General features: G+C 44.6%; 1 protein-coding gene across 11 annotated transcripts in view; it reads left to right on the top strand.

The window, feature by feature from the left end:
* Positions 1-12,454, top strand: part of ERC1 (ELKS/RAB6-interacting/CAST family member 1) — a 1,928,212-nt gene that overhangs the window by 1,024,812 nt on the left and 890,946 nt on the right. For all 11 annotated transcript variants that reach the window (XM_085652245.1, XM_085652246.1, XM_085652244.1 and 8 more), the window contains one exon: positions 2,032-2,225. In XM_085652245.1, the coding sequence (XP_085508371.1) occupies positions 2,032-2,225 (194 nt within the window). The remainder of the gene's footprint in view (positions 1-2,031; positions 2,226-12,454) is intronic.

Below are 12,454 nucleotides of genomic sequence, written 5' to 3'. Positions count from 1 at the left end.
CTGCCGAGGTGTATAAATTACACAAAACACAATTCTACAAATACCTCCAACTCTGTCATTCACTGACTCCCCTGATCCACACGCTTGAGACCCTTCCAGAATTCCACCCTTTAGAGGGCCGTCTGCTGATGGGAGATCTGGGCCTACACAAGATCAAGCAAATATACCAGACCCTGACGACCCACACACAGACAACGCTCGATAAGACACGGCTGGTGTGGCAAGCCGACATTCCTGATTTGACGGATGACGACTGGGCTGAAGCTATTGCTAGCCCGAGGGGCGCGGCAGACTCTACACGATACCGCCTGATACAGTTTAAATATCTTCACCGAGCTTATTCTACACGGACCGGACTCTGGCAGATGGGGGTCATCCAGTCCCCTGCATGTTTGCGGTGTGAACGAGAGGACGGGACATTCTTGCATACAGTTTGGAGTTGCACGGTGTTAGAACCTTTTGGCGTAGAATTAGGTCCTGCCTAAATGAGGTACTTTCCTGGGAACTCCCGCTTGACCCACAACTCTTCCTTTTACACAGCACAGACGACATTGGGGGAAATAAGTTCAGGCAACATTTACTGTTTTTAGCTCTCACAATCGCCAAGCGAGATATCGCACAACTATGGAAAGGGACATACTCCCGACACTAGGCAAATGGAAGACCGAACTGAACAGATGTATGGGGCGGAAATAGTAGTATTTCTAGGTCGTGGCTGCCCCATTAAACATAGGAAAATGTGGACCTGATGGGTGACTTATTGTGGAATAGAGCTTCCCCCCCTGCCACCCACAGACCCCATATGTGACCCCATATTCCCAATGTTCATTGACCGGACTATCCCGCACTGTATGATAATGGCTCACCATGTTACTCTATCAAATATTCTTGTCTTTAGATCTAGTACTGTCTGCAGTTTAAGTTGTGCCACCTGCATGTTTGGCTGGTGTTGGAAAATGATTAAAATGTCGGAACTTCAGCGATGTCAGTCCTCTTTTTTCTCCTACAGGTCATTGTAGGGCAGTTGCCCAACTTTCAAATGAATAACCGAATAAAATTTGTTGTTAGGAAAAAAAAAAAAAGGGCTAAAGTGGGTAGTTTCTTACATTGGTTGTTCTTTTATCTTTTTTACTTTGAGTGACTGCTCAGAATTTTACTTTGCCTTACCTATGTAAAGCATCCTGCAGGAATTTTCCCACTGCAGTGTTGCGGTCATTCTTGTAAATTGATATGGCACCAAAAATTTAAATTGGTCTGTTTCTAAGGATTCCAGTGCTTGTAATGAGATTTCAGAAACCTCTCTGATGGCTGGCTTGCTTATCTGTTACACTTTACCTTACCTTCCACCATTGCAGGTTTCATTCTCCAGTGACCATGCATCTTCACAGTAATGTATAAACCATATTGTAAATGGCATAACTAAAATACTTTCCTTTCCCCAATTATGAGTTGATTTCAGGATACCACTTTTTCATCACTCACCACTCTCCTTTGTTGTGTCAGTTTCCATTGCTGTGATCACTGTTGTAAAAAATAGGGATGTGGGTCCTGGAACTATTGTGAAGAGCCACTGGCACGAGGAGTGGACGGGATCAGGCGTGGATGGTAGGGTAAGGGTTGGTAGCTCCTCCTCCTGGCATAAAATAATTACGCTACATGTTCTGAGTACACATTGTTCCAACTCCACTTTTCTGTATATGCTCTTATGTTATTTTCAAGGTCAACCAGTATCATCCATAATTCTTTTTTTCCTATTTCTTCTTGAACACCACTTTTTAATCAAAAATCATGTGTACCCTCTGAATAAAATAATTTCTAATACTGTTTAATGTGAGGGAGTAAAATGTCCCACCTTACTCTGGTAGGTGAGGTGGAAGATTTCATATACGGTTTAATGTGTGTACCTACACGTTATCCGATTTCTCCAGTGATTCACGCAACAGCAAAAGCAACTCCCATTTATGGTCACACTGTTAATATCCATGGAATTATGTAGAATTGGTAGTCTCACTGGGTAATATTTCATTTCAGGCTAATGAGGCCTCTCAAGAGGCGAAAGCCAGTCCAGACCTGAATGACCGAATCCAGGTACTTGAGAAGGAAGTGGCCCGATACCGAACAGAATCCAGCAAGTCGCAACTTGAGGTGGATCGTCTCCTAGAAATCCTTAAAGAAATGGAGAATGAGAAGAATGACAAAGATAAGAAAATTGCTGAACTGGAGAGGTGAGAGGGGATCACAGTAACAAAGAAATTAAATGTATCAGCATAGTTCCTGTTACATTAAGTGTATGTTTTGGTATTTCTGAAACCCAGACCTAGCTGGTTATCAAGGAAGGGTTGTAAAAGGAGCAAGCCCCAGTGGGGCTATAGGGGGGAAAAGGAGTAGATAGAGGTGGCAGATCTGGCGAAAGGGTGAATAGACATGCCTGTCTGAGGTAGTTTTCCTTGAAGACGTGAGTTTTCAGTTTCTTCCTGAATTGTAGAAGGGTTGGCGCTGTCCTAATGTTGAAGGGAATGTTTCAGATCCTCGAGACGAAGGCTGAGGAGTCTTGTTTTTTTGTTTTCTCCTACTTGCAGTGTTAGTCTCTAATCGGGTGATGTCAGAGCTTCTCATCTGGTGTTGTCCTCCAGATGTGTTTGTTTGCTAACTAGGTAGGCATGGTCTTCGTGCAGAGAACCGTGTAAGTGATTCTGATGATCTTGAAGATGATCTGGCCTGCAGGTTGTGGCAGTGTTGATCCATTGGTCCAAGGGTGATGTGGTCGAATTTCTCCAGCCCCTTGATGAGTTGTGCTGCTGGATGAAGAATACCTTTCAGGGGTATGAGGGTGGTCTCTGGGGTTCCGGGGCGCAGACAGTTGCATCCATTTAGGTGGGATGGTACTAGGGATTGAACTGCTGTTGTAAAGTCTTGTCCCGTGAGAGACTTAGTGTGGTTTAGCACTGGAAGCTTGTTGATATCCTGGTTTAGATGCATTTGATGCAGGCTCTCTTTGAGTCTCAATGGTTGAGGAAATTTTGAGATAAAGAGTTTGGTATCTTTGGCACACTGGTGGATTTTGATGGTGCTTTCTGCAAGAGTGATTCCCAATGGTTCCGTATAAAGGTTGAAAATGATGAATGACGAGAAGGAGCCCTGGGGGATACTACATTTGGCGGGCAGAGTCTGGGATCTGGTGCTTGCTATCAGAACAAGTTGCTTTTGTTTGATGTGGTAGGATGCAAACTCTTGTAGGCATGTGCCAGTGAAGCCCATGCAAGGTTTCAGGGTGATGATGAATACTGTATGGTAGACCGCGTTGAAAGCTTTGGAAAGGTCGAGCAGGATCAGGAGGAGGCAAGGGACTTTTCTACCTGGGCAGTGGCTGTTTCAATACGGCAGCGTGGTCTGAACCCCAATCGATAGTCTTGACGTAGGTTATTCTTGATGAATTGTTGCTGTAGTCTGGTGTCAACTGCCTTTTTGATGATTTTTCCACACATTGTAGGTGGGTCTTAGGTTGGAATGTGGCATGGTAAACTGGATCTCCTGAGTGCTTTTTCAGAAAATGTAGGATCTTTCTGGTCTTGGGGAAAGGTAACCTGAGGTAGTCAAGCGTTGGCAGTGTGGAGAAGGGTTGTGACGGCAGAGACTTGATAATGGAGGAGGAAGCACATCGTTTGTAGGAAATGGCTTAGAGTGAAATAAGAATGTTGGTAAGTTCTGTGTGGGAGATGATGTTGAAAGCTGGTGGTAGCTGGTTATAGCTGATGGGGTGAATAGCGATAATGAATTGATGATCATATATTTTGTTGATTTTCTTTGTGAAGAAGTTGATAGTGTTGCATCTATCTCCTGAAGGTAGGATAGGGATTTATGGGATGGGGTTGACACACTTACCACTGTAAAGAGGGTTTTGCTCTTTTGTATTGCTCCGGTGAAAGTGTTCTTGTAGTAGGTGGCTTTAGCTGTGCTGGTAGTGGAACAACAGTAGGAGCAGAGTGCTTTTAGAAGGATAAGTTCTTTCTGGCATTTTCATCTTCTCCATGTCTTCTCTTGTCTTGATGTGCTACAATTGTTTTTGGTAAGTTCTTGATTTTACCAAGATGCTGATGGCTTGATCATAAAGGTGTACATTTTTTCGGAGGAGCTTAGCATTATTTGTGATCCTTCAGAATGTTGTTGTAGATGTTGAAAATAATGTTTATATGTTATGAGGGCTGAAAGTGTCTGGGTAGGTTGATTAGTACTTCTTGGAGATTTTCTACATAGATGCCCTAGGAGCAGAAGGTAACTTTAACTTTTTCTGCTGTCCTTCATATAGGGGAGTGACAGGTGATGATGAAATGATTAATCTATGAGCATTGGGGGCTGGCAGGGGATGACGTGGGATGCAGAGAGATTGAGGTCCTGTGTGTTGTCTTTGGAATGATTTGAGTTGGTTATGTGATTTTTTTATTTCTAGTGTGCAGAGAAGAAACTTGCAGGATTCCATCCTGGTTTTGGTGCTGGACTCACTACTCCAATTGATGTCTCTAAGGAAGGTGGTATAGATATCTTGGTTGGAGGCAGCAGTGATGAGGTCTGATATTTAGTCTATAGAGTCTTTGTGTGCCTCAGGTGGCCTGTAGCTGAGATGAATGGAGGCTATTTTGGAAGCTTATAGGAAATTGGCAGGGGAGGAGCTCAAAAGAGTTGGGTGTGGCCAAGCTGAAGATGGTGCATGACCAGTTTGACTTGTATATGACTGCAAGCCCAAAGCCAGTTTTGCAAGTGTAGTCTATGTGTTGGATGCTGTATCCAGAAGGGAAGAGGACATTAAGAATGTTTGTGATGTAGATGTAAACCAGGTTTGTGTAATGTAGTGCATCTAGGTTGTTGTCAGTGATTTCAAGGGTGTGACTGTTGAGTGTGTTTTTATGCTCATGAATTGAAGTTGGTGTAATGTGGGTGGAGTGGGTATGCCAGTGAGCTGTATGTGGATGAGGTCACTGGTGTTAGATGTGAGCGTACAGTGAGTATGTTTGCGTAGTCTTGGTGAGGGAGTGGTGTATCTATTGATGTTTGAGAGACAAATTATTGTGGATGGCTTACATTGGCAGCTGGGATTCTGACCCTAGGCCCTTCAGGACCAAACTGATAATGCCCTTATTTTGGCTGCCCTTAGCTTGGGATGGTCTATAAAGGCTGTGAAGGGTGAAAACAATTGAAGTGATGTTACTTCATGTTCAGATGGATGCTGGGAAATGTAGATATGTATTCTTGTTGAGGATGGATGCTGGAAAATGAAGTCTGCTTGTCTGGCTTCTTTTAAATATGGCTTTGGCATGAACCAGTGATGTCACTTCCTCTGCAAATGGATTCCGGGAAATTCAGTGATATACTTTCCTGTTGAGATGGATGCTATGTATTATCTGAAACTTCTCTAATAAGTTATTTTCTACTAATCGCTCATTAATCATGTGAACATCTTTGGTGCAGTGAAATGCTTCAGTAAATAATTTAAATAGACCTGGTAAGCAAATTTTGCTTTGAGAATGAGTGACTATCTGAAAGTGAAATATTACTTGTAAAGTGGCATTGAGGCAAAGCACATGAATACTCTCCATCTCTTACCATAATGTGACATGTTTCTTGGTGTGGTTTGACCACAGGCAGTATGTTGTCACTGAATTGCAGTGCAACATTTTGGACATTGCACCACCATATGACCTCCCCAAGAGCATTCCCTATAAATCTGCCATCCATATAAACTGGTCATTTTTGCTTACTCTCGCCTTGGCAATTTTGAGCTTTGTAATGTGAAGTGTTTCTGGATTCACATGCTGTGCATTATACCGCGCTCTTGTGGCAGGGTACTGAATTTTCCGGGCTTTATTTTAATTTTTTCACCATGGATGTCGTCAACCACCATTTGATTGCATGCCTGTCCCCTCATGACTTAAGATGTGGGCCCTGAAAGTCCATGTGTCAAAGCCGTCTTTAGATTATTTTTTTCTCCATTGGGTCAGAAAGAAAGCAAAGGTCAGAGCTCCAAAATCATTGAAAATAATAGCCAAAAAAGACTGATAAAGCAGCAAGCAGAGTAGGGTGATGAATATCCACCAGATGTTACCGAAAGAAGTAGGTGCACCACGTTAGTGAGCTGCCGACGGGATCGAAGAATGTGCATCTAAGGGTTGGAACCATCTAGGGAAATGGAGAACACTCCCTTTATTTACTGCCATAAGTGCCACCATGGGTTTGCACAAAAGGACAGCCACAAAGTCTTCAACCTTTGTCTGCCAGGTGACCACAGTTCAGAGGACTGCGAGGCTTATGCCTAGTTTCAGCCAGGACCGTGGGCAAGGTTGAGGAGTGTGTCCCGAATCCCAAAAATGAAGAGCTCCCAAAGAAGCATCAAGATAAGTAGAAAACAAGATGTGTAACTGAGTAACACCGTAGAAACATAATTGGTCTGAATCAAAGTCTTTGGACTTGAGTTGCCCAATGTCCCACTTGATGCCAAAACCCTCACCGAGTAGAGGGAAGTTAAAATAATGAGAACTACATGGGGCCCTTCACAAGAACACTGGTTTGATGCCAAAAAGCGATTGAGACTTCGAGAGGGAGAGATAGCCGAAGCAAGACACGCCAACTCCAAAAAGAAAGACCGCACCCACCCTTGATGCTAAACAAAGAGCCCCTGAGGTCGAAAGGAAGAAGTGACGCCTCAAAGTCAAAATGGAGCAATCCTTAAAAATGAAAATGTATTGAGACGAACACCTGAAAATGGTTTTGAATTCATGTAGAGAAGCAAGTTGATTTGAAACTACAAACTAAACCTGAACCCCAAAAAGAAGTGCAGGAAGTTGTCTACGAGGAAGAGGAGAGGAGATGTGAACAGGGTCTTTTCGAGGACCTTAAGGAGATTGGCAGGATCTTGACACTGATTCACCAGAAGAGGGTGTCGACTCCTACCATTTGAAGCCTTCACTCCCGCAACGAGCTCTAGACAAATATGAGGTGCATGATGAGGAGAATCAGTGACAAACATGCTTTTGCAGTCATAGAAGAAAAGTCAGTGCCTCCCAGTGCTCTCTAGTAGAGGGGTAGTGTAATCTCCTTACCACACTGACACCTTTAGAGGAGGATACCAGATAGGATATTTGATATTGAATAGGGAGTATGTACCCCCTTACCTTTCAATTACACAAGGACCTCTCTAACCTTATGGGTCCAGGAGTCCCTCTTCTGCTCCTAAGTGTATAAGGACATGGTAGGACGCCAAGTAATAATAATAATTCCTATTTATTGAGCACAAACATATCACTGCCTTAAAGGGTTTCAAGGCCCTGGGGGCCATCGGGGAAAATGAATGATCTATTGCTAAGTCACATAATGCTGAGCAGATCTGCTGCCAGCGCTGGGAATTGAGCCGTGAGTCCCGCAGTCTGAAGTCAGACGCTCTGGCCGCTGCGCCACACCTCTCCCTAGATGTATCCAGTACCCCCCCCAATGGAGAATAGCCAACTCCATTGCACTCCTCAATAGTTATGGGCCTCAACGGCGAGAGGAAATCAAGAAATTGGTGAAACATCTCCCCGAAAGGTACAGAAAGAGGGCAAACAACATCATCAAAGAGGGTAAATGCCTCTAGTCAGCCCTGAATTCAGCGGGCATGCAAACAGACAACTGTGTATGGACAATATCCTTAAGAGAAATGCTTGGTTAAGAGTCTTGAGATTATGCATGAGTTGCAATGGATAATCATGAACTCCCCGTTTACTACAAAAATCTCATCCTTCAGGAAATCCTGAAGGCATGTTTCATCTGAGTTTTCACAATGGAGTCTAATATTTCCTCTGCTGGATTCAACCTGATCTCTTTCAGGGCGCAGTTACAGATATTTCAAGGGATCCTAATAGTAAATAGTTAAAAGGCTGCCCGAGGCATAACTGCAACAAACCTTATTACCAGAATATTGCCTTGGTAGTGTTAAAAACAAATGCGGATAGTATGTGGGGTCTAATTACCAAACTATCCTTGGTCTACGTGTTTCGGACTTTCTAGAAGATATAGAGGCTTTCATGAGGACCAGCATTTCAAGGACCCCTAAGGATTGCTTAACCCTTTCTAGGTCGAACAATTAGAAAATTACACCTACTCGCAAATCATACTTCAATTCATGCCATGCATTGACTTTATGCTTAACCATCGGTGGTTATTCATATTTAAACTCTTCACTCCTTTTCTCTCAACAAGGGGGCAGAGGGGTCAGTGTTCATATAGTCGCACTTTCTTTAAAGAAACGTTGGTTTCAATCACCTAAGCTCCCTCACTCCTCGCCAGGCAATCTATAGAGATCCTTAAAATGTTGGTCCTGACGAAAGCCTCAATATCTTCTTGGAAGTCTAAAATATGTAGACCACGAGGAAGGATACTTGGGTAACTAACCCCACATAGTGGCCTCATTTGTTATCACTGTCAATGCAATATTCATATAATAAAGTGTGTTGCAGGTATGCCTCAGGCAGCCTTTTAACTATTTACTTCTAGGATACCTTTAAATATCTGTAAGAATGCCCTGAGAGACATCAGGTTGAAGCCGGCAGTGGAAGAGACTCCATCGTGAAAACTCTGATGAAGCATGCCTTCAGGATTTCCTGAAGGGACAGAGGTTTATTGTAAATATCACTCATGTGCTGACACTTCATATATGGCCAATATATTATGGCTCTCTGACGGAGATCATCTCTCTGTTTTTTCCCTGGGTTTCATACCGGGTGGCTGCAATCTATAAAATGGTCTGTTCTCTCCCCCAAAAAGGCAGACTTGGATTCTTAACTTGAGTTGGATGCATACATTTTTTAATGTTCCTTCAGACTTTTTGGGTGATGGACACCAGCAAAGTTTGTAGTGTGCTGCAAATGTAAGAGTCTTTTCTTTTGTGCAGATAGGGCTGGTAAGCCTTGTAGGAAGCATGATGTGGGCATTATTGTGTTGAGCCTGTTGTCTGATTTCACAGGTTCCCTGGCACCTGTCTTTTTTTAAGTTTTAGATTTGGGTTTCTGGGTGCCACAATCAAATTAGTTACTTTTTAAAGAAATATGTTTGCTAAAAATCCACAAGTAACTGTTGGTCTATAAAGTTATAAATCATCAATAACCTGTCATTGATTGTCTTTCGCTCCCTCGCCTTTTTTTCTGTTGATTGGGTGTGAAAGTTGTAATTAAACAGGGAGCTTCAGTTAAGATGTTTGTACAACATTATGTCCGTTGCATGTGTAGCTGTATCTACACATGATTTGCATACTCCTGCCATCTAGTGTTGGGCCCGGATGTTTGCAACTTGGTTTAGAATTTAGAGTCACAAGACCTGTTGCGACTCCTCCCCTAGTTCACAATACAGAAGGACACAGGCTCCACCTCAGATTTTCTTCCACCATTGGCTTCAAAAATTTCAACTAGGCGCTCCGAGAGCAGCTCATTCTTGCTGAACTTATGGGACCAGCAACTCAGAATACAACTGGCAAACCTTGTTCCACTATGCAGTAGTTTCTTCTGTGCCTCTTTCTAATTCTTCCTCGCCTTTTCAGTGCAAAAAGACACTCCTATACCGTACAGATATATGCTCGGTGCATCATAAGATTCAGTGACAACACTCTCTCAAAGCATCCAAAATCTTTAGGGAACAAGGCCCTCTTAGCATTGAGGATCAAGGTGCAGACACTTCTGGCCTTGCAGCTGCACAGGCACTCCCAACCCTGAAACTATTTCCTGCAACACCTCCACAAAGGAGCAAAAAGTGGAGACTGGCATCCTCCTTCAGACACAAGGTAGATGCCAAAAGCAGCTGCCAGATTGATACTGAAGCACCTCTGACACCAAGGTCGGACACTGCTGAGGACCCGCATCCTTCTACAGCTGCTGAAGGTCCCCAACACCAAGCAGAGGAGGCTATTCATACACCAGCAAGAGCCTCACCAAGGCACCTCCAGACTAGCTTCCACATGTGCTTTCTTGCATTCCCAAAAATTGCAGGCTCACATTAGAGTTGCTGGCATCCAGGTCTCTCCAAGCCCATCATCCCAGACTTCTACTCCAAGGCAATCTTCCCCCGCCACATCCCCACCAGCTCCTCCTTTGCCTCCCACACCCCCTCGACCACCATCTCCTGACTCCCCTAAGAGGTCATTCAATACTTTCTCAGATCCAGACAGCTTTTATGAGCCGCTAGACCCCTATGACAAGCCCCTAGTGCCCAGGGAGGAGTACATTGTGGACCCTACAGATAATGAAGACATAGAGCCCTGCAAGCAGTGCCCCGTCCTTAAGGGTAGGTGGGCTACAACACCCCACCTTTTAGTCATAAAGAGTGTCTGTCAGGCAGCCAGGAGCTGGACAGGTGTTAAATGTGCAGGCCTTTGGCTTCCTGAGCTCACCTATGCCAGGCTGAAGATGTCAAAGCTCCCCCCAGGCCCCTGTACCCTACCTAATTACCAGCCTCCACTGGCCCTAACCCGACAGACTATCTCCACCAGCTGCTACCACCTAACTTACAGTTTTTTAGGGCTGTCTAACACCATAAAGTGGGCATGCAGGTCATTCAAGAACAGGATGATTTCCTTGTACAAACCCTTTCTTAGACCCAAAGGATGGTGCATATTTTCCCCATGCTAAAGGGCATGCTGAAGACCGCCCCAGATAGCTACAGAGTCTGTAAAGGCTAAAGTTGTTACGCCAAGGGTAGACTAGAAATATTAAATCTCACCCTCTGACTCACTCTACATATGGGGTCAGGTCCCTCCAGTCACCCTATTGGTGCATACAGCATGAAAATACACCTCAGCACACGCAGCAGTTGTTGCCCGACAGCCAGGCCTAAAAAGCAAGCACATTGATGCAGCTGGCAAACATTTGGTGGTGTGGGCCTCCATCCACTGGTGCATTATTACCTGTATGGGTCTTCTATCTCACTATGATAGATATCATTGGGATGAGATGGCATAGTTAGTGAACACTACCCAGAAACTCATAAAAAGAGGGTACAGACGCTCATTACAGAGAAAAGTTACTTCAAATGCTAATATTCGCTGTGCTCTAGCCACAGGAGATACTGCTTCCTGAGGCATCAACACAAGCCTCTTCCTGTGCCATGCATGGCTTCGCATTTCACTGTTCAGGCCGTAGGTACAGCAGCACCTCCTCGGTCTTTCATATAACATAGGGGGAGCATCTCTTTGATCCTCTTGTTGACAGGATGTTGGAATACATTTAAAAAGACTCAGATGTCCCTCAGGGATGTCCTCCAGGCCGCTATCCCAAAAAACATTTTTTAAAGACAACAGTTCAGAGACTGAGCCAAGTTTGCTTCACCCAGTCGGGCCCAAGGTTACCAGCAGTAGTTCTTTCTGGGCTCCCAAACGGGCAGAGGTTACACCAAAGGCAGATACTGGGGAATCAACTGGGTCAAAGGTAGAGAGGACTCCAAAAGGGGTGCCTCCATTTCCATACTATGACTTGCCATCAACCACTCTCCCCCAGTCACATAACACCTGATGGGGGGGACTCAAACGGATTTCTTGCCTCGTTGAGAGGAGGTAATCTCTGATTAGTGGGTGCTTGCCTGCTGGAAGGCTGGATTACTGATTTGTGTCCACATCCCAACATCCTGCCCTACCACCACCACCTACTCAGCTGAGACCACTTCCAGCTTCTGGAAGAGGAATTTGCGAATTGCACACTAGAACTGGTGCCTCTACATCAGTGAGGCAAAGCAGTGTACCCGTTTACTTTCTAATTCCCATGTACCACAGGCCCTTTCTCCACTGCATCCTTTCGGAGCACTTCCATGTGACCACCCTGCAGGAAGTCATCCCACTGCTCTGACAAGACTATTTCAATATGGCACTGGACCTTAAAGATGTCTACCTGTGTGTCTCCATCCACCTGACCCACCACTCGTAACTCCACTTTGTGTTAAGTGGACAAGAATACCTTTTCGGAGGGCTGTCCTTCGTAGTCACTACTGCTCCAAGGGTCTTCTAGCAGTGGTGGCTGTTCAGGAACTTCCATCAGTGGGGCACCTGCACCATCAAACTCTTTGCCACCTTCACAAAAGCAAAATGCCTAAACTTTGCTTCCAGGTATTCACACCCACAGCCCCTAGGCAATGCATTGGATTAATTGGTCGGGGATATTTGACTACTCTTTTCTTCCACTTCTGCGCATCCCATATGTGGGGAGAAAGATGAGGCAGGAGTCCATGACTCATCACAGTGCCCCAACCTGAACCATGCTTTTGGAGATGCCCATCAGTCCACACAAGAATTTGCCACTCTTTACAGACCTGCTGTCTCAGAATCAACACAAACACCGTACAACTCAACCTAGTGATTTGGCAGTTGAGGGTCTAGAGTTTGGATACCTCATCCTGTTAGAGGAGTGTATGCATAAACTGCATGAGGCCTATAAACCCATCATGTTTGCAA

The sequence above is a fragment of the Triturus cristatus genome, chromosome 4_1, assembly GCF_964204655.1.
Source record: "Triturus cristatus chromosome 4_1, aTriCri1.1, whole genome shotgun sequence".
Lineage (NCBI taxonomy): Eukaryota > Metazoa > Chordata > Amphibia > Caudata > Salamandridae > Triturus > Triturus cristatus.
This window is presented reverse-complemented; position numbering and strand designations above follow the sequence as displayed.